At 42.2% G+C, this 20,394-nt stretch overlaps 1 protein-coding gene across 1 annotated transcript in view; it reads right to left on the bottom strand.

Moving 5' to 3' along the window:
* The window catches only part of FAM13A (family with sequence similarity 13 member A), a 266,497-nt gene that overhangs the window by 19,645 nt on the left and 226,458 nt on the right, over positions 1-20,394 (bottom strand). The window contains 6 exon segments of the mRNA XM_032498189.1: positions 263-483; positions 1,330-1,411; positions 2,140-2,278; positions 2,785-2,998; positions 10,839-10,986; positions 20,296-20,338. Coding sequence (XP_032354080.1) covers positions 263-483; positions 1,330-1,411; positions 2,140-2,278; positions 2,785-2,998; positions 10,839-10,986; positions 20,296-20,338 — 847 coding nt within the window.

Genomic DNA, 20,394 nt, shown 5'->3' with positions numbered 1-20,394 from the left:
TGCAACCTGTATGATAGGGTTTTCTGCTTTCACTGTAGTGGGTAGTCAAAACCCAAAGTGCTTACAGTTAACACTCTCTGGGGTTGTTTCATTTGCATCTCAGGACATCACGGAGTGTGGAAGATGAGGGGGTGGGAGGTCTAAAAAGGCACTGCTCTATCGCCCTTCCCACTGGGATCCTGGGGCATGCCCTGAATTTCCACCAGGCTGACTGGAATGCTTGAGGATTAGCAGTTAGCTTGGGGCCTTCAGAGAATCACACCTTAATATCCTCAGGACGGCTGGTTTCCACCCGCTTCTCCTGGAGCTTCCTCTGAATAGATTCCAGCGTGGCCTCCACACTAGGCTTTATTGCTTTATCTACCAGCTCTTGCTTCTTCTCATCCTCTTTCTCAAGCTGGGAACCAAAACTCTTGGGGAGCGTGTTGCTTCGCTGCCGCATCCTGGGGGTTAGGTCCTCTTCTGATATCTTCAGTTTTGACTCTAGCCGGAAAGAGTTAGGGGTGGAGACATATGGGAATTGATGTCTGCTGAACCCAGACTGTTTTTCTGTGGTGTTAACAACTACTTAGCCCCGACTTTTTTCCCCCCAGAAAGTATCTAATTATAATATTAGTAGAAATCCCTGGGTTATTATGTAAAACCCAAGAAAATGATCATGTCTTCCTGGATTATCTGGAATGTTTTCCTAACCCTAATTCCTGAGAAAGCTTTAGCTCTTTAGCATCCAGGCTTTAGCCACCCCAACCTGTTCACTGTTCTCAGAATGTGGCGGATGTCCTCCTATACTGATTCCCTTGCCATCCACAGGTATTTACAGATTGAGTGCCCAAGTATTGGCCAACTTTGTATGGCTTATAAACCTCATTTTGGAATGATTTTCACTTTATGTTCTGTTTAGTTGTTTGCATGGCTCTATCTCCGAAAAGACAGCAAGTTCTTTGAGGGACAGGGACCAAACCCTTTTCATTTTCATCAGTGTCAATATGTCTTCTCCTAACTCCATGGCAAATACATACAGCCTTGTTAAACAAGTACCTAGTAAGTGCTGAGTTGAAACCATCATCATTATGCTGGAAATTTAGGGAAATAAAAAAATGCTGCAGATTTTGCATCTTAGCTGATCTGGGTTCCCCTGCGATTACAGCCATGGGAAGACATGGGGGGAAGTCTCTCCTGAATATGGAGAGCCCTGGGAAGCAACTTCAGGGAACTTATCTTTCTTGGAATATTTTAGTGGTGAGTGGCACTTAACATGCACTGAGATGGTGGCTTCTGCACCTGGCTTGTTGTCTGGAGACCATGCCATCGGTCTAGAACTTTACCTACCTTTAAGTTGTTTCCGGAATTTAGCCAGGTCATTTGTCCATTTCAGAACCTCCGGATTGGCTGCCTTGTCGCTATGGGAAGGCTGAGAAAAGGAAATCTAGAGTAAGTGTTTTGGAATTGTGGCAGGAAAAAGAAGAGTTTGACCATGAGTTTGCTTACAGGAAGGAAAAGTTGAGTCCCAGTGGAATAATAAATGAACCATAATCAATCAGAGCAACTTCACAGGTGTAATTCCATTATCCTTCTTTACATTTGGTTATTTTTGATTCTTTCCAAGAATTTCTCAGAGGCAAAATGTGAAATTTTCATGATCATGGACTTCTATATGGTCCATGGTCCCTTTTCCGTGATTTGGACTGTTCAGGCTAACAGAACAGAAAGCAGAGAGGTATGCGATATTTCACATTACAGTAATCAAGAAAAATGCCTTTTTGCCACTCTTGTGGGAAATGCTAGAGAGAGTAGAATGAGGTTCGTACTAATAAAATTTTAGAAGATAATCTTGAATTAAGATTTTAGCCAAACAAAAGACTCCATTAAATGATTTCTCCTATCCCTGCTCACGAATTAATTTGTTAAACATTGACGAAAGCATTCAATTCACTTGCTAAGGATACACTTGGGCGAGGAAAATGCTGATCCATGATGTCTGGGGTTTATCAGGTTTATTCCCCAGTTTGTACTGCCTTTCTGTTGTGAGATTCCCTGGAAATCTCCCTTCACCGTTATCACTTCTCTGAGCTGTTGATGCACTGGCCCCGCGTGTCAGGGGAGGGCGGGGACAAAGAGAACCCGAGGGGAGGTGCTTACCCTGTACTTCCTCTCTTCTTCGAATCTGTCTTCAAACTTTCGGATCTTCTTTTTAAGGCTCTGAATCCTTCGCGTGAGCTGGACAGGTGTCAGGTCCTCTTGCTCATCGTCGTAGGAGCCCAGGGAGGAGCTGCGGCGCCTGTGAGGGCACAACGTGGGTCAGCTTCCCACTAGCGTGCGCGGCCGCCTGGAGGGGCTCTGAGGATGAGGGGTGCGGCAAGGCGGGGGCGGGGGATCCAAACGGGGTCCGTCTTCTCAAATAAAGGAAAGCTGACGGCCAATTCATTTTGTGACCTTGACCTCTGTATGTCCTCCCTATTAAATAGGTCCAATCTTCTCCAGCGCACTTTTTACACTTGGGAAACCTAGGACTGAAATGTGCACAATGGGCTCAAAGTTAAATCTGAGAGCGCTTTGGAAAGGAGGTGCTCATGGAAATTCAGTCTGTGATGCTGTAGCTGGGCCACAGGTCAAGTGGAAGATTACAACCGAGCCTGTGTACTAGGACGGAGGCTTTCAAGTCTGTTCCTCCCTATACTTACAACTCAATGAAAAAAAAAAATTACTGGCCATCAGCAACAGTCCTATTCTTCCTCCTGTTACAGGGACGATGCATTTGCGAATCAGCAACATAAAGAAACGTACCTCATGAAGGAATGGGAATTGGGGGGAGAAGGAGGCACTTCAGTGTCGTCCAGGTATTGCCGGCTCTGCCCGTAGGCATAGAAGCGGGGAGACAGCATGGGGTCGCTGTCCTCATCCAGGAGCTGCCGAATCAGGCGCCCCGCCTGCGGGGAGAGGCGCGCTTCGTCAGCGTCCACGTTCTCCTGGGGCCACGAGGAGAAAGCCGGGATGGGCTCTGGAAATAACAAGGGTAAGAGGGCAACATTGTTCTTTAAAGCACAGTTGTTGCCTAAGTTTTCCGAGTGCATTGGGAGGCACTGAGTTTAGGGGGCATTGAACGGTTTTACATGGTAGATTTAAGGCTCAGACTCCGGAGGCTGTGCCCTGACCAGAATCACCAAATCTACCTGACAGACATCATCTACCTTCTATCTCCATCCTCACTTGCTTTCAAAAGAGAATTCACTAGGGCTGCACTGAGGAACAGCCTTGGAAAAGGACAGCCAGTGGTGTGTGCTTCCAACCTCCCCTGCAGATCACTGACAAGAACTCCTCCAGGTGAGGGCGTTATGGAACAGAAATGCATGTGTGTCAGGGAGGGAGGGGTCTGGCATCACGGCTGTACATCCTTCACTGAAACAACTAAGAAATCAGGCTAAGGAATCACATTAATCTTGCGAAAGCCCATTTATTTAGGAGTTTGCACCCTCTGTGGAGGTCATTCAGTAAGCTGTTTTGTGTGCTTCTGCTTAGCGGGTTGGGATTTAGCATGTATAAAATGCATGCTCTGTACTTGAAACCTGAGAAACTACTTCAGACTGCAGCTAAAGTAAGATATATACACAAATCAGTCAAAAAAGAAAAAAAATGCCTTACAAGGACAAACCAGTATGAATTATTTTAGACAAACTTTAAGAAAAAAACCCAGCACAAAATCCTGATGTGTCATGTCAGAAAGGAATGCGTTGATATTTTTTTCTTTTTACTACAAGACCTACCTCAATGTATTCCTTTCCTCATTAAAAAAATCCTATCTAACATAGTTTAAGGACAGATTTCAGATGATATAGGGTATTTCATTTGTAACACTCTTTTCATTAAAATAAGTTATGCTTTAAATGCACTTGTGGATACTGTGATTTACACAGGGCTGGAATTTGACCATGATCTTAAATTCTGGGATTCCTACAGTTTGAATCATGGAACAATCTTCAAGTATTTATAAAATCTATAAAATTATCTAAAACAAGTGCTTACTGAATATTTCATTTAAAGAGATCATACTGAGATCAGAGAACATTAAAGCTGGTTAAAACTTCATACATCACCTAATCTAATGATTTTCCAACCCTGGCTGCATGTTAGGATCACGGAGGGAAATATAAACAACTCTTAATGTACAGGTCCTCACACCACCCAGTTAGACAGAATTTTGAGGTGAGGGTCCAGATATGTAACACACACACACACACACACTTTGAAAAGCTTCCCAAGTGATCCAAAATGCAGTCAAGTCTGAGAACCACTGATTTCAACCCAACAGATTACAGATAAGGAAACTGAAACCTAAGGAAGACAAGAGCAAACACCTAATCAACGACAAGCACTGGGTCTGGACACTCAGCCTCCTGCCCTCCAGGACACTGCTTCAGCTTAGGATGTGCCAGGCGCTTCAAGAACAAGGGCGATCGTCTCAAACTGTTTTAAGACCCCGCAGTGTAGGAGGAGAGTTAAGCACTTTAATTTAAAAAAATGTTAACTGCATGTGATATGATGTCCACAGGTTCTCAAAAGTGAAAGACAATCAAATCATCTGGGAACACAGATGATAATATAAATACTCTGAAAAATGAAAGCAGTGTGAAAGACAGAGTCTTCCCTATTGGGTCTCAAAAAGCAGCCAAGAGCATGCTTATAGGTAGACCTGGCTAAAACGAGAGATGAAGAGTTGTTCATCGTTTGTGCGAACGCGATCGGCTGGCTTCTCCTAAGTGGCAGGGCTCAAATATGAAGAGCTCAGACTGGAACTGCCAAAAGGAAAAGTGCAGGTGGGCTGAGGGGCGAGGGGAGATGAGGGAAGGAGAGGCTGAGTGGAAAGTGATCCCCGGAAAAACAGTAAAAATGTAGTCTTCAGCTGCAGAAAGTGGAAGTATTAAACTAACAAGATGACACCTTCTCTTTCATGGTATTTCATAAGACAGCAGTAATTTTCTGTAAGAACTAAAATCAGTGGAGCCAGGACAGGGAAAGGGTTAAGATGGCTGGAATAACAATGCAGCAGGCAGCCCTCTCACTGCAGGACAAAGCAGCAGAACCCCCGGGAAGGGCTCGGTGGTTGGTGGGGGACAAAGTCTGATGTTGACATTGGCGTGTGAGTGTGCTGGCTAGTTTGACATTTCTACTCATCAAACCTTAGTTTGAAAAAGTGTTCTTTAGATCATGAAGCCCTTTAATCTGTCTGAATCTAGCAGAAGAGCTCTTAAAAACTACCACAATTAACCTGTGCTTTAAACTGTTTAACTATGTGATCTCAGTGTACCAAAATTTTTGCAAATACAGTATATGTTTGTGACTACTAACTAAATATATCTCAGTAAAAAAAAAAAAACACTTCTGATCCTGAATTAATTATAAAATACTAATCCTGCAACTGAATTGTGCTTACCTGATGCTTCAAGGCTAACATCCCACTGATTTCTTTTTTGTTAACACAGCTGTCTTTGTGGCTCCATTCCTGACCCAACACTTCACTGACAAGAAGACCAAATGTGCCCTTTTCCTAGTGTCACCAGTGGTATCTATGAAGTACATGACTGAAGAAATTCTAGCTTATGGGTGACACTGTCTCTTAAATTCACTTATGTAAAAATGAGAAATATGAGACCATTATGAATTTCAACCTCAACAAAATAAAAAGATACGTTTCATCATTAGCTGCAGGTAGAACAGAGGTGAAGTTTCTCACCTATGCGACGTGAAATGCTTATATTTCTCTCTCCTTTTTCTCTCTGTCCTTTTATTCTACACAGCCTGATCATTTAAGGCTCCTATTCAAAAGAGTTATAGAATTACATGTAATACATAGTTCAACAAAACTACAGAATTAGTAAGACCAGCTATTCCTCTGTTTTAGTTTGAAATGATCTAAGAATACAAGGCTATCTCAACTCAAAGAGAATGACATAAACAAACCAAAAACAACAGTGTGGTCCAGGATAGCATGTCCACCTGCGTAGAGACCCAGTTTGAGGATGTATTGACTAAACCATTCCCAAGTGCTGGCTTGGGAAATACGTTATATTTTAATCAGTAGTTCTGGAGCAATGAAACCAAAAAGGGAACTGCAAGAAAATGATTCAAAAGGCAAACAGAAAAGATCTGAGGCTTCGAACTGGATTTTCATCTTAAAGGACCACATAAAACAAATGTGTTTTCGCATCTGGACCAGAATTCCCCGGGTACGGTCGTCACAAAGGACTCTGGACGTAAGTATGGCATGTCTATTAAAAATTAATCCACCCAGGTTAGCTGACATCACAGCAGGTCAGAAGTAACAGAGATAAAAGCTGGATGCTTTTATTACCTTAGTAATAAAAAATAATAGGTCCCGAGGGAGTTCCAGTTCAGACACTACAGCACACATGGAAATAAAGGAGTGTCACTGTGGGAAGAGGGACCGCGGCTCTGACTAATGCTAATGTGATCACAGGGACACCGCTCCTCTCTGCTTAGCCGGCTGGATCCATTTACTACACAAAAGAAAATTGGCTACTGAGATGATTTATTTCTAAGAAATCTGTACGGAACTAAGGGAGCTGATGTTTTCCCCTCTCATCTCCATCTCTGTTTATGTCCTTTAGAGTCATTGCCACTTGGCACACTGCCACACGGTCTTTCAAGGAGGCTACTCAGTAGCGCTGGAGGTTCTTCCACAGCCCAGATACAGAAACACGTAAGCCCCATGGGGTGGGGGAGGGCCCTTCCTGGGGGAATCCTTCCATCAAATCTTCCTTAGGGTCCCAAAATTTAACCTTAGAACAATGGCTGTCCTATTACATTGTTCCAATAGTCTTGCCCAACTATCAGTGTCAGAGGGAACCTTAGTAGCCAGCTTTATCAATCCAAATTTAATCCTTAAATTCCATAAATCTGCTGTGCCTCTATTTGTCACATTTAATAAGCCGGCCCTCAGTGCTCCATTTGAGTCACCAAAGTGTGTGGAGTCGGGAGGGCTGAGGACTTGACTAATGAGAGCTCCCCAGTTCGTGCTGATTTGGACCCAGGAATCTGCACGTTGACGTGTAGGTTCCTCATCAGTTACTAATTCCCTCTCCTCCCGACCGCCTTCCACCCCTCCTGTGTCTGTGACAAGCTATCACAAGTCCCCGGCAAGACCCCGCTGAGCCTTTTCAAATGCACAACCTCCCTGATCTAGAGTTGGAAAAAAAAAAAGACAGAAAGAAAGGAGGTTGGCATGACATAATTAGTCCTTGGTAGAGCTGAGATGGACCTAGTGATTACCGATTTTTCTCATGTGTTCAGAGAGCCATCCATACTCACTAGGTAGAACTGGGCTCTGGTTTCAAAAAGGCAAACTTTGTCTGTTTTTTTCCCTGAAACTATACTTGGACACATTGATGGAAGATAGTAATAACATCAAATAACACTCACATAGTGCCTATCACGTGGCTGTGCTGAGCACTCTGCATACGGTAGCTCATTTAATCCTTGCAACAGACTTGCTAAGTAGATGCTACTATAGCCATTATGCCCTATTACGTACTGTTACACCTATTTAAATACGGGCTAGCTGAGGCCCAGACTGATACATGCTGACTTACTCGTCCACAAAGCTATTAAGCAGGAGAGCCAGGATTTGAATCCAGCATGTGTCCGGCTCTTAACCATCACCATCCACTTAACTGGCCTTGCTTAGAAGGAGGCATCTGGGTGGAAGTCAGGAGACTCTGTTATCTCTTGAATCATCATTTTGCTTTTTTGGACCTGAACTTTCTGATGTCTATAATGGGAAGGTTCCATTGGGAGATCTTTTTAAGATCCTTTGCTTCTCTGTCATTTTTAAAGAGAATTTCCTTTCCGAAGTTGTTTTCAATAAGCAGTAAGTAATGAGAAAGACATCTGAAGTATTTTATGCTCTTTAAAAAATGTTCTTTTAAACTTATTTTCACCAGGACAAATCTAATAGTTAGCTGAGTGCTTAAATCTCAGTACTTCCACAAATGGTATCCCCAAATCAACATGAACTGGCTCATTAGGAACATTCTAATTATGCAATGTTCAAGGGCTTTAAATAACAAAGACCAGTACATTTGAGTTGTGTATTCATTTAATTTTGCAGAGTTGAAACCCTAACTATCATCATCACATGGACAGGTCAAATAACGTGCTCTAATACACGGCTACGCTAGATGAAAAAAGGATAAGGCATGTAGAACTGATCTGTCAATCAGCATGATTAGTCTCTGATCCTGTGTTCAGTTTGAGAGGGTTCCACTCTATGTAGCCTATGGAATCTATTACTAGTTCCATTTCTCTTTTTGTTTCCTTGATACAATATGCCCCAGAAGCTAGAAAACATCATTTCTACGTGGGAATATACACAGCAGAGGTCAGTACCAGCATATTGCTCATTAAGTCCTGTCTCAACTAATATTCTACAATTCTGCGAGAATCAGAGAGTATGAACTATGGCTTGGGATGGAGAACAAACAAGCAAACCAAAAAGAGGGGGTTATACCATATGGTGGTCTGGAGACCAGTGATGGAGAATTACAGATGGATACTGGCTCATATGGTTTTGGTAATTATTACTTTGTTTATATAATCTGTTGCATTGGTTTCACATTCACAGTTTAAATTGGTGCAAAGTTCCTTCCTTGCTGGAAAGCCACCATTTTGTTTCTCACTGAAGCAACAGAAAAAGGTGGTATTTTAATTATTGAACTTACTGCTTTCATCTTAACTACTCTTTAGGAAAAAATTCCTTTTTCTTGACTATACTGACAGCTATATTACTGCTGTAATGTAACTTGGACATTTAAAATAAACAAGTAAATAAAAATATACTGAAAGCAGTAACCAAATGATCAAAACAGCCTTGAAATGAATCCACGTAGATTTCTGAGACACACAAGTGCAATGATAAATGCAGCAATTGGCCCCCCAAAAAGTTAAAGCAAGTCATTTCAGAAATTACACGGATAACACAATTCACATTCCCAAGCCTATTAAAATGTAGTTTTTCTTCCTATAAGCTTTAAAAATTTCATCAAGTTTCTCAATAAAAAATACATGTTGGTTCCGTCATATCATTATTTTTTTCTCTGGCAAAAAGTTCTTTAAGTAGTGAAATAGTTTTAAGGAAACTCTAAGTTAGCTATCAACCACTCTGGAGAGAATTCAGCTTTATACCTAGCCTCTCTCAGTGTGCTGCAAGAGACTACATTTATGATTAACCAAGATAAAAATAATCAAGCACCTGAGTCCATCTCAATAGGAGGAGGAAGAATCTACCTGCCCCTTTTCTGAGTAAATCATCAAGATAATGTGGCTAGTTTGAATTCGGACCAAAAATCCTAGTTCTTATCTAGAGCTTTATGTTAAGATTTGAAGAGGCCTTATTATTGAAACCCAAATATAGCATTTGCTTGCTATTCTTCTTTTTTTTTTTAAATTTGGGTGACAGTGGCTACCAGGGACTTTTCTGAGGAGAGGGGTAAGGTTGTTTTTAATGTATGAAATAAAAGCACATCTGATTATTTCAAAGTACACAAAAGAACAACAACAAACACTACCCAGGAAGATCACTTAAAAACAAAACAACAAAAACCCTGAATTTTTTCCCAGTGGACATATTATGAGCTGGGAAGATCTGACTACATCTCAGATCCATTGCCTAATTATATGAAAAGAAATGGAACATGTTCTTAGATTGCAAAGAGGGAGAATTAGAATAAAAAACAGTTTGTTTTCACTTCACTAAGCCCTGGATGCAAGGCGCATAATGGGGCTACTATTTTTCACCTTGAAGTCTTTTTTAGATCATCTTTTGGTCTTTCATCTAAGATCATTAACATAATGAAGACTTTCTGGTTAAAAAAAGGCGGCGGCAGAAGACAGGGAAACCCAAGCGATTTTTTAAAAGATCGATTTTTTTTTTTTAATGGTTGTGATTCTCTCTGCTAAGTCGTTAAATCAGGCTGCTATCGTGAATTCAGAAGCACAATTTCTCCCTCTCTGGAGTCTTCAAACATACATACAGTCTAGAGGCAGATGGGCATTTATTTTGGATACACACTGATATATGTGTGGATGCAGACACATGCATAATGAAAGAATAGCAGCTTGACGGAGCTGCTGCAGGAGCCTGCCTGAAATACAGTTCTGACAAGATCAGGACACCCTTTTCTTCCTCAGAAGTGAATTTCTAACGTTTTTGTGAAAAAAAAAATCTCTAGAAAAACCAGTCTCAAACATGGTATGACAGGCTTTCAATAAGAAGCGCTTTGTTATTCTGTGTTCTCTTTGATAAGCAAACCCCTTATGTTTGCTAACCTGGATTTTAAAAACGTATCCATAAAAACAGACACAGAAGCAAAGCAAATCAAAATATTTCTTTTGAAAAACGGGAAGGAGAGTTACTGAAGGACGTAGGTGGTTAACATGTATGGGGGGGAAGATTAGTTACACTGAGAGCAAATCCTAAATGCACACCAGTTAGTTCCTCATCACTCTGTCGGCACTCCTAGAGGGAAAAGGCACTCACATGTCAGCACTCGGGGTGAGTCAAACACAGAAAAAAAAGGACTGCAAGGTGACACTATGATAAAGGGCAAGCACATTTTCTTCCTTAGATTGCAATTACTCTTGGCAACATTTAACGTGATACATTCCTCTGCCAGGGGAGGGACTTTTGATCATTTAGAAATGCAGTTACTTCTGCACACGTAGCTCTCGCTCCCACCCATACATCCACGCGGTTACATGCTTTTCATTTCAGCTAATTTATGTATGCTTTTCCAATAGCAAATCATCCAAATATCAGATGACCCTACCTTCCCAGCTCTTCTCATCACACAATGCAGTCAGGTCCAGCTCAGGCACTTCGGCGACAAAGCTCTCCTGCTGGCCATCGGCATCGGGACTCCTCTGCAGCTTGGTGTCAGGTAGGCTGGGATGCTCCTGGATCTTCATGGTCGGGCTCTGCAACAAAAGCACAACGTTCCCAAATCTCTACCGCTCACCAAAACCCAGGAATGTCTGCAGCAGTTCCTCTCCTGCTGGGTGAAACCTCCCCAGCCACAGCTGCTGATGTCCTCAGCACGGAAACCAGAATCATAGCTGGGTGCCCCCTGGATGCTAGATGGCCACTGGCATGCAAAAAGCGACTGCCCATCTGCGCTCCTTCAACTTTTCTTCTGTGACAGAGACAAGATGATTTCCGAGGGCTGTTCTTCCTGATAACTGCAGGCAGCTGACAGTCTGGATGAGTACTGACTGGGGCCAGGAAGGAGGGAAAAGGAGTTTGTGTTTCTCTAAAGGAGTATGGCTCTCCAGACTGTAAACAACAACAAAAAAAACCCCAGCTACTGCTGTTGCTAGGGCTGTGGAAGCAACATGGTGTCTTCTGCACGCAGACTTCCGTGCCCCTTAGGTAAACAGCCCTGTAGGGCCCGGAGCAGAAGCTGTGTACACGCGTGCTCTCCTGCTGGTTCTGCAGGCTTAGATCAATTAAGCGGGGCTAGCTGCACATTCCCAGATTTCCTGTGGTTGTTTTCACCCCGAGTGTGGGGAGAACAGACTATTTATGGAGGAGCTCTGGGCATTAAAGCATTGTTGCGCAAATTCAAACAGCACAGGGGTTTGGTGTCTCAGCTAGCAGCTAGCAGCTAGCAGCTAGCAGTGAGGAATACGGACTCTGGAAGTGAGCCAAAATTACACAGGGAGCGTGACTTTCTTTTTTTTTTTTTTATTTTTTTAAGTAAAAAGCCAAGAGCTGGCAAGTCAGTGATGCATAATTTATAATCTTACAAACATGCAACTGTCACTTGTTTCCCTACTACTCATCCACTCTGAATACTAAATACTCAGCTACACTTGATTTTGCTTACCGGTGGTACCCACACGAGGCTAGAATGTCTAGGGGATGGGAAAACCCTCCCCCAAAGGCTGCTATTTTAACTAAGTGATTTTATATTAACAAAATAAACTGCATTGAAATTAAATCTTTTTTAACCTTGCTCTTTTGGCATCTGGTAAACCTAACCACTGTCACACTCCTCTCTCAAAACGATAAACAACAGTGTTGAGTCACAAGTACATTTCTCAAGGGGCCCAGATCTGTACAAAAGATTTCCTTTGAGAATGACTAGAAATTTATTTTAGTAAATATACTATCATTAAACGAAAAAAACCAAACATCTGGAAATCATAAGTGACTCCATTTATGTATGAGAAATGTTCTTACGCTTAAAATAAAGCACTACAGAGACTTCCAGCTACTTTTAATAGCTATTCAGCCCACTTTGGTATCACTGGGGAAACAGACGGGACTTTTACTACTACATCTCCATGGAACAAAGCATGAGGACTTGTATTTTCTTCACATTTGGGATAAAATGAAATATCATCAATCAGTTCACGATGAGCTACTAAAGTCAGGTGGAAATGCCAAGTAAATCTGGGGCTTTAAGCCATCTTAAAAATCCTCCTTGTCTGTTGTGGGGAAGAAACAGATTATGCATTTATACCACAAAAATCATTTGTTCCTTGAGCTGGATCCTAAGTGGACCAGGGTTGAATGACCAAATCTAGTGCTCAGCTTTTTAAAAGTTACAGGGCCAATTAGTCACCAATCATTTGTGTGCGTGTGTTAGAACCTCATGTAGGAAATCAATGTTTTCTCAATACAGATTTCTAATACTTGCTACATGTAGAGACCTAAAAAAGGGAAGAAGATAAGAAATACGATTCTATCTTGTAGATACGGCATTTTCTTCATGAGGAGCATCTATCAAGCCATTGACACCGTACTGCAGTGGAACAGATGTGAACTTTCCTTACGGACAGACTTGGGTGTGAAGTGTGACTGGCATTTACTAGCGTGGCGCCCTAGCCGAGCTCTTTCACTCCTCTGAGCCTCCATTTCCTAGTCGATAAAATGTCATTGTAACACCAATCTTGAGAGGTTCCTTTGAAGATCGGAGAGAAGGTATGGAAGGTATGCCTCTAGCATGGTCCCTCGTGCAGATGAGACACATGGATGGAATCTACCCTTCTTAGTATTATTAGGCTCCTATGAAGATGAGTAAAATGATGCCACACCCCAAAATGCTTGAGAGGGGAGTTGGGGACGAGGCATGGACAACTGCAATTTCAGGTGGAACGTGCTACAACAGAGGGTGGGCCAGAGTCTGAGGCGCACTAGGAAAAAAAATATTAAAGAGCCACTGATGTTTCTGTCATGGACCAACAACAGCACATGTGACTTGGGGGCTGTGCGGGTCAGAGGGGTGGCGGGGAGGGCACTTCAGACAGAAAGGAGGAGAGGAAGAGGAGCGAGTGCAGAGGCCAGTGGGGGATGCTGATCACAGCAGAAGAGGCTCCAGGTACCATGAGCTCAGATGATGCGAGTGTCAAATAAGCAGACACTGGGCTGACCAAGGCCTCATAAGCTGGTCTAGGTTTGGATTTTATCCTGTGGGAGATAATAGAAAGCTACAGAAGGATTTAAAAACCAGACAAATAATGCAGAAATGTTGTTTTCCAGGCTGATGCCTTACACGTGGGAATGCACGCGCTGGGAAGACTCACAGGCAGCCTGCGTCCTCTCCCTACGCCAGTCACGGGCTCTGCTCCCTGTGGTACCTGTGTCCCCTCCTTAGGGTGCTCAAGAGTCCTGCACGTGACACATGTAAAAATCCCCAAATTCCACATACACACATACTACTTCAAAATGTGTACCTCTTAAAAAAAAACAAACTGAAAAAGGTTTTCTTCTTACGATTCATCTGAATTAGCACCAATTTCAAAGTCAAAATTAAAATCAGAAAATTTTTCCGTTTTTTTTTTTTCTCCAAAATGTATGGATTTATTCATTTCTTCAACAACACGGTTTGGTGCACCCACTCTGTGCTGGGCTCTGTGAGACGGGCAAGCTCCCTGCACTAAGGGGGCTGAGATCGAGTGGAACAGGCTCAGCCCTGCTCGGCGGAGCTCTGAGGGCCGAGAATCCTGCTGCAACACTGGACCACGTGGTGAATCTGTACGTTCAAAGAAGTCTGGGAGTTAGGGATGCAGGAGAGGGAGAGTGCTGCCCTGGGTGGGATGGGGGCATAGATAAGATTCTATTCTTCTAACACAGAGAATCACGTCAACATTTTACTAGCTTATTCAATAATGATATATGTCACATATTATATACATGTAATAGGGCTGTCTATTCTACGTCAGGTGCTAAAGGTACTGGAAAAATTTCAGCAGACAAAATAAAGTATCTGCCCTAATGAATCTTACATGAGGGGCAGTTAATAAAGAAGAAACAAAGTCAGGTAGTGATATGGACTATAGAGAAAAATAACACAGGGTAAGGAGGATGATGGAGGTAGGGGCTGAGGACTGCTATTTTATACTGGGTGGCCAGGGAGGTCCTTTCCAATAAGGTGACATAAGCAGAGACATGAAGGAGATGGGGAAGTGAGCCTTCTGTGGGAAGAGGATTCCAGGAAGAAGAAGAGCAAGTGCAAAGGCCCTGAGGCATGGTAATCTTGTATATATCTACCTGAGGAAGAGCCAAAGAGGTCACTGCATCTGGAGTCAAGCAGAGGCCAGTCAAGGCTGCCATATACGGGTGTTTAGAATGAGCACTGTGCCATGTATAACCGGGCATCATCCACACTGTAGACTTATGTTAACTTACATGAGCTTCTGGACTTCCTGGCTGATCTCCTGCACAGCAGTGGAGATGCATCCTACTTCAACCCACACCAGCCTGCACAGCCATGGACATACGTGGCTTGGTTTACTCACCAGAGCATCCACATGTTTGGCCCTACTCTGCTGTGCTCTGATCAGTCCCCGAAGCTGCTCTTCTGCTGGCCTGCTGCATCTGGAGGCCTGATTCCCAATTTCTGGGCCCGCTGATCTCTGAACCTGACACGGTTGCCCTGCCTGTGGTTGCAGAGTGGGCTGCTGGTGTGGGCCCAGGGTTTACGTGCATATGGAGCTAAGGATGCTGTTCAGTGGCTGTTTGAAACAACAAACCACTCTTCCTCCAAACATTCATCAGCCTTGTCTGGGTGAGACACCTTTCTGGGTTGTTCCACGCCCTCTAACAGTGCTGATCATACAGTCCCGTACCTGTCTACTTGTCTGTTTCTCCTACTTGGTCACTAATGTTAAAATGTCAAGGACATTCTTACATACCAAGATATTTTTGGTTTCAACTTTTGTTGTTTATGCAAATTATATCTGCAGTTAAATCAGAGAGTAAATACATTAACTTCACAATTTTCAATTCAGAGATCCTTATGCTGTGACGTCACACACCAAATCCTCACCAAAAATGTTGTACCATATGAAAACACACTAAATGTTCAGGTCATGAAATAAACCGAGTGTCTGGCTCTCAGGAGAGACAATGTGGTATGGCAGATGTGGTTTTAGAGTCAAAGACTGAGTTTAAATACCAGGGGGCCATCTGCAAGATCTTTAATGAATAAACTTCTTTGTATTTGAGCTTCTTTTTTGTTCATCCATAAAGTTGTGAAGATCAAGTGAAAAATATGTAGCATAAAAACAACTGGCCAGTAATAACAGTAAAAGAAATACTAATTCCATTTATATACTACCTTCCTTTCCCATTCACTCATTTGGCAAGTGTTTGTTTTTTTAATTTTATTATTTTTAAAAATTTTATTTATTTTAATTTTATTTGGAGGGGGGAGGTAATTAGGTTTATTTATTTAGTTATATTTAGAGGAGGGTACTGGGGATTGAATTCAGGACCTTGTGCATGGTAAGCATGCACTTTACCACTTGAGCTATACCCTCTCTGGCAAGTGTTTATAGAACACATACTATGTCCTAGGTATTGGAATTTCAGGAATTAACAAAACAGGGGATTTAATGTGGAAGGGCCAAGTCACATGCCTGTTATAAAAAGAAAACACAGGGTGCTAGGGAGCAAATAAGAGAGCTCACCTTGCCTGGGGCTGCAGGTAATAGTCCATGTTCAGGTCCAGGAGCCATTAACTACTAGTCCGTCCACCTGATCCTTGTTACCACTGGACCCTGTCTGGCTGGGCCTGGTTTTTCCCATCCCGACTTTATTGACCTGCCCCTTCTCTGGCTTCAAATCACTGGTGCATTTCTGCTCCATCCCTTCCCCCTTCCTGCACAGGATATGGCTAAGCAGCCGCACCACTAGCTCCCTGGAGCAGGACAACCATATCTCAGAGAGCCCTGTGGAGCACAGGGTGCACAGGAAGGGGCCTCACAGAGTTAACAGAAGAGCCGCAGGGAAGTATAAACATTTACTGTTTGGCCTGACAATAAAGGAAAATGAACAAAACAAAGCCCCCAAACTCATGTGAATTGAAAAGCTTCCATAGCCTTTCAAGACTGGATGGAACTGGAAGTGAATCTAAACAAAGAGCTTTTTAAGCATTTCTGGATCTAATATTAAACCAGCAACAAAACCCTAAAGCTTCTGTGAAATGCAGTGAAGTTGAAGTAACAGAGTCATCCATTTCATAAATGCTTGTTGATGGGGATGGTTCAGAATTTATCTCCAGCCTCCTCAAGGCAAATGAAAGCCTGCACTTAAGCTCTTGTGATAATTAATATTAATTCTCACGCTTGATTAGAACGTCTTATCTTCTCTTCCCCTTGCTTCTCTAGTTTTTTGAAGCAGGATAAGAAAAAGGGAAATAGCCTTTTGTTTATTATGAATGTCTTGTTTGTTATCAAAGGTATGCTTCTAAGCTCTTCTTAGTAGTAGGCTTAGAAAGCAGAAAGAACAGAAAAATATCTTCAAAGAATTTTAACACTTCATTAACCTTATACTTCTGACCATGATGACCTCTCTCAGATAATGTAATACCCTTCCATGTAGGTAATAACTTTTTACCTATTTTGCTTTTTTGACAAAAAGATTAAGTATAAAGTTATAACTGTAATATTCTCGATCTTATATGGAAGTATTAAATATTTCCACAATAGAAAGTAACTTATCAGAAGGAATCAAACTGAAATGTAAAGTATAAACTACATTATAAACAGAACTCTGAAAATCTGTATTTCCAGTGTTTTCTTTCAGAATCTAGAAATTGCCAGTTTTTTTTTTTTTAAGTAATAAAATGTTTTTTGTGGGGGGAGGTAGTTAAGTTTACTTATTTATTTATTTTAGAGGAGGCACTGGGGATTGAACCCAGGACCTTGTGTATGCTGAGCACATGCTCTACCCGAGCCCTAGAAATCTACCACCCTCGCCCTAGAAATTGCTAGTTTTAAGGATGACCTCTGTCCTGGATACTTCCAGTTGTCAAGTGAGTTTGAGAACAAGAGAACAGACTCTGAACTCCACATGCTCAGGGAATAGGGTACAAGGCTCTTGCATACGTCATATGTCACCCAGCCCAAACAGGATATTTTAGTAAAATGTCAGCCTTGCCAAAACTTACCTGAAGAAATCATACTCAAAGTTTTGGCATTTTGAAGTGACGTTAACTTTTTTTTTCCCATTGCCAATGTGTCACTAAACAAATTTTACTACAAACCACATAAGACTCAGATGAAACAGAAATGAGTAACTCTCAATGACTGTCAGAGATCTCAGCAGACTCTTTTTGGATCAGATTAATTGCATAATTAAAAGAAATTAAAAAGACATGCAACAAAGGATAGGCCCCTGCTTACTTTTCAACGTATGCATTCAAACAAAAACACACTCGAGGCTGCAAAATGATTATGTAAAAAGTAAAGCCCCAGTTGTGTTTGTATTTGCCTTTGAGCCGCAGACTCTAAGACCAGCCTCCCTCTGCCTGTGGATCCCTCTGGGGAGCATTTCTGAGGCTGAAAGTTAATGCTCCTTATTCTAATGAAAATACTAGTCAAACAAGAAAGACAAACCACCTTTCTCCAATGGCTGTCATTTGCTGTGTTATATGAATCTGGGAGTTTACAAGGAAAAATTTAAAGGGCAATATTAATGAGGACAAAATCTGCCTTAGTGGAAAATAAAGTTAGAAACATTATCATATCCATTCACGGTGGGCATATGAATTTTAGCATCTCAATCTGATGTAGGAGACTTGAAATAAAATACCAGTTAAATACCTAGAATACCAGAATTCTAGGAGGGGTAACCAAAGTCTAGACTTACTTTCCATCTCTGAAATTCAGGAATTACTGTGGTATTATCAGAAAACCAGATTAAGTACTTGGGTTGTTTAAGTTCTAGAAAGTGTAATATATATATATACATAAAATATATATATTTATATATTATATAATACAGTGTATATATAGGATATATATATGTAGGAAATTATAATACACTGGAAACAAGGGAAAGAGCTTTAAAAATGGAAAACAGAACTTTTCACAGTCCATTAATAGTAAAATGTATTTCTTTCAGTGAAAGAAACACATGCCTTCATGAGCAGAAACAATCCTCATCTTGCAGAGTGATGGCTTTTTCCCCTCCTTTGGAGCAGTTGTGAAAGAACGATGACACGGGGAGCTTAGTCCAGGTTTTAACTCACTGCCTAATTTTATCTCCTAGCTGAAGCGATCACGATGACAATGAGTATTAATAGCGCGGGCTTTAGGATCACCAGCAGTGGGCCGGGTGCTGATTGGTAAACGCGTGTGGGCGACACATGCAAGAACAGGTCCTGGCCCGTGGAAGAAAGATTTGAGATTCTTTCCCCGTGATGCATCCACAGCCCCGGGAGCTGTCCACAAAAACACCAAGACACACCGAGTTCAGCACAGATTCGGTTTGGGTGCCACTCGGAATGTACGAGTTCATGTTGCGAAGTTCACCCACAAAGGTTGCTCTATACGCTTTTATCTCAGAAAGGATAAAGAGGCATAAAAGGGAAGGAGTGAGAAGAGCTCTCTGGGAGGCTGGCAAAGCCATTTTCTTTACAACAGTGTTCAACGGTATGGTTGATGAGCAGGTGCTCACTGTGTGCGGAGGGAGAGAGCAGAGAAAGGATGAAACAGCAGGAAAGTCAAACCACACCATCATGGGGAAACTGTGCTCTGAAAAAAGGTGCCTAGAGACAAGGAAAGAACATCCGCTTGTTGCCTGGGTCCCCAGGAAGGGAGCAGAAAGGTGCTGGAAATCAGAGATGAAAGAGCGTCTTAGGAGCAGTGAAGTCCAAAAGAGGAAGTCTGTCCCTCCTCTCGTCTGGCTGGGTTAATGAAGGAATACACACGACCAACTGCACACAGGAAATATGAGGAGTCTAGAGCACGGGGGGTGGAGCGAGTGTCAGGTGGCCATTCATTTCCAGCAATGTCACGCCAAATTTTACAAGTGTGTGTTTTTCCAAGAAGGGGGTCCAGCGCTTTCAGGTTCTTAATCTGCTAGACTGGGAACTTCATGGAGGCAGGGCCTGCAGCTGTTACGAAATCCCAGCTGCCAGCACAGGAGCTGTACACAGTAGGCAGGACTCAACATATATTATTGAATAAACACATCAGTCAGTTGGGTTAGTGCCCAACCAAGATGAGGAATCACTGGGTAGGGGGCAGTTCTATGTATAATTAACAGATCAAGAGTCAAAATCCAAGAGGTTGAGAAAAGCTTGAATTCTTGCCAAAAAGAAAACTGATAATGAGATTGAAAGTGGGGCTGGGAGCTTCTGGAAGCGATGGGTTACACACATGGGCATGAAATGAAGCCGAGCACCCTGATGGAAACTGGCGCTGGGAGCAAAGGAAACCAAACACTTGGGTCAGAGTGCCGATGCCCTCAGAGGCCCAGGAGCCAGGAGAGCCACCAAAACTTTAAGATACAGGCAACATAAGGGAGTTAGAATTTTTTTTTTCTCTGTTGTTTACTTAAAACGAGACACAAAACTTAGAAAATGAATTGGATTTAGTAACTTGAACTGATTTTATGTTAATTTGAAAGTTAATGAGATAATCTCTATGACAAATCCACTAAGACTCACTATCTGTTTCAATCATGTATAAACGCAGAGAATCACGGAAAATCAAACCAGTAGCTCTGGCTTCTTGTTTTGTCTTGTTTTACGGAAAATCTAAGGAGAAGTCTCCATGCTTTTACGGCTTATCTTCACAAGCAAAATAAAAGAATTTCACAAGCAAAAGAATGGTGTTCTTATGATTTCTCAAGGAATCTTTAGGTCTTGGTATCTGCCTTTCTTACCAGTCACAGTCCTGCCACTTACTGATAAGCTAATGATGCTTCACAGGTACTCTCGAGAGTGGTGAACAGCCCTGTCACAATCACAGTCTTACTTGTTAGCGACTCACCTCAAAATGCTGGGCGTGCCTGCCATCCTCTTCATTTTCTTTGCTACAAACAACAGCAACAACAAAATGTCATAAGATGTCATTCTGTTTTATAGCATT

This window comes from Camelus ferus, chromosome 2 (genome assembly GCF_009834535.1).
Source record: "Camelus ferus isolate YT-003-E chromosome 2, BCGSAC_Cfer_1.0, whole genome shotgun sequence".
NCBI lineage: Eukaryota > Metazoa > Chordata > Mammalia > Artiodactyla > Camelidae > Camelus > Camelus ferus.
This window is presented reverse-complemented; position numbering and strand designations above follow the sequence as displayed.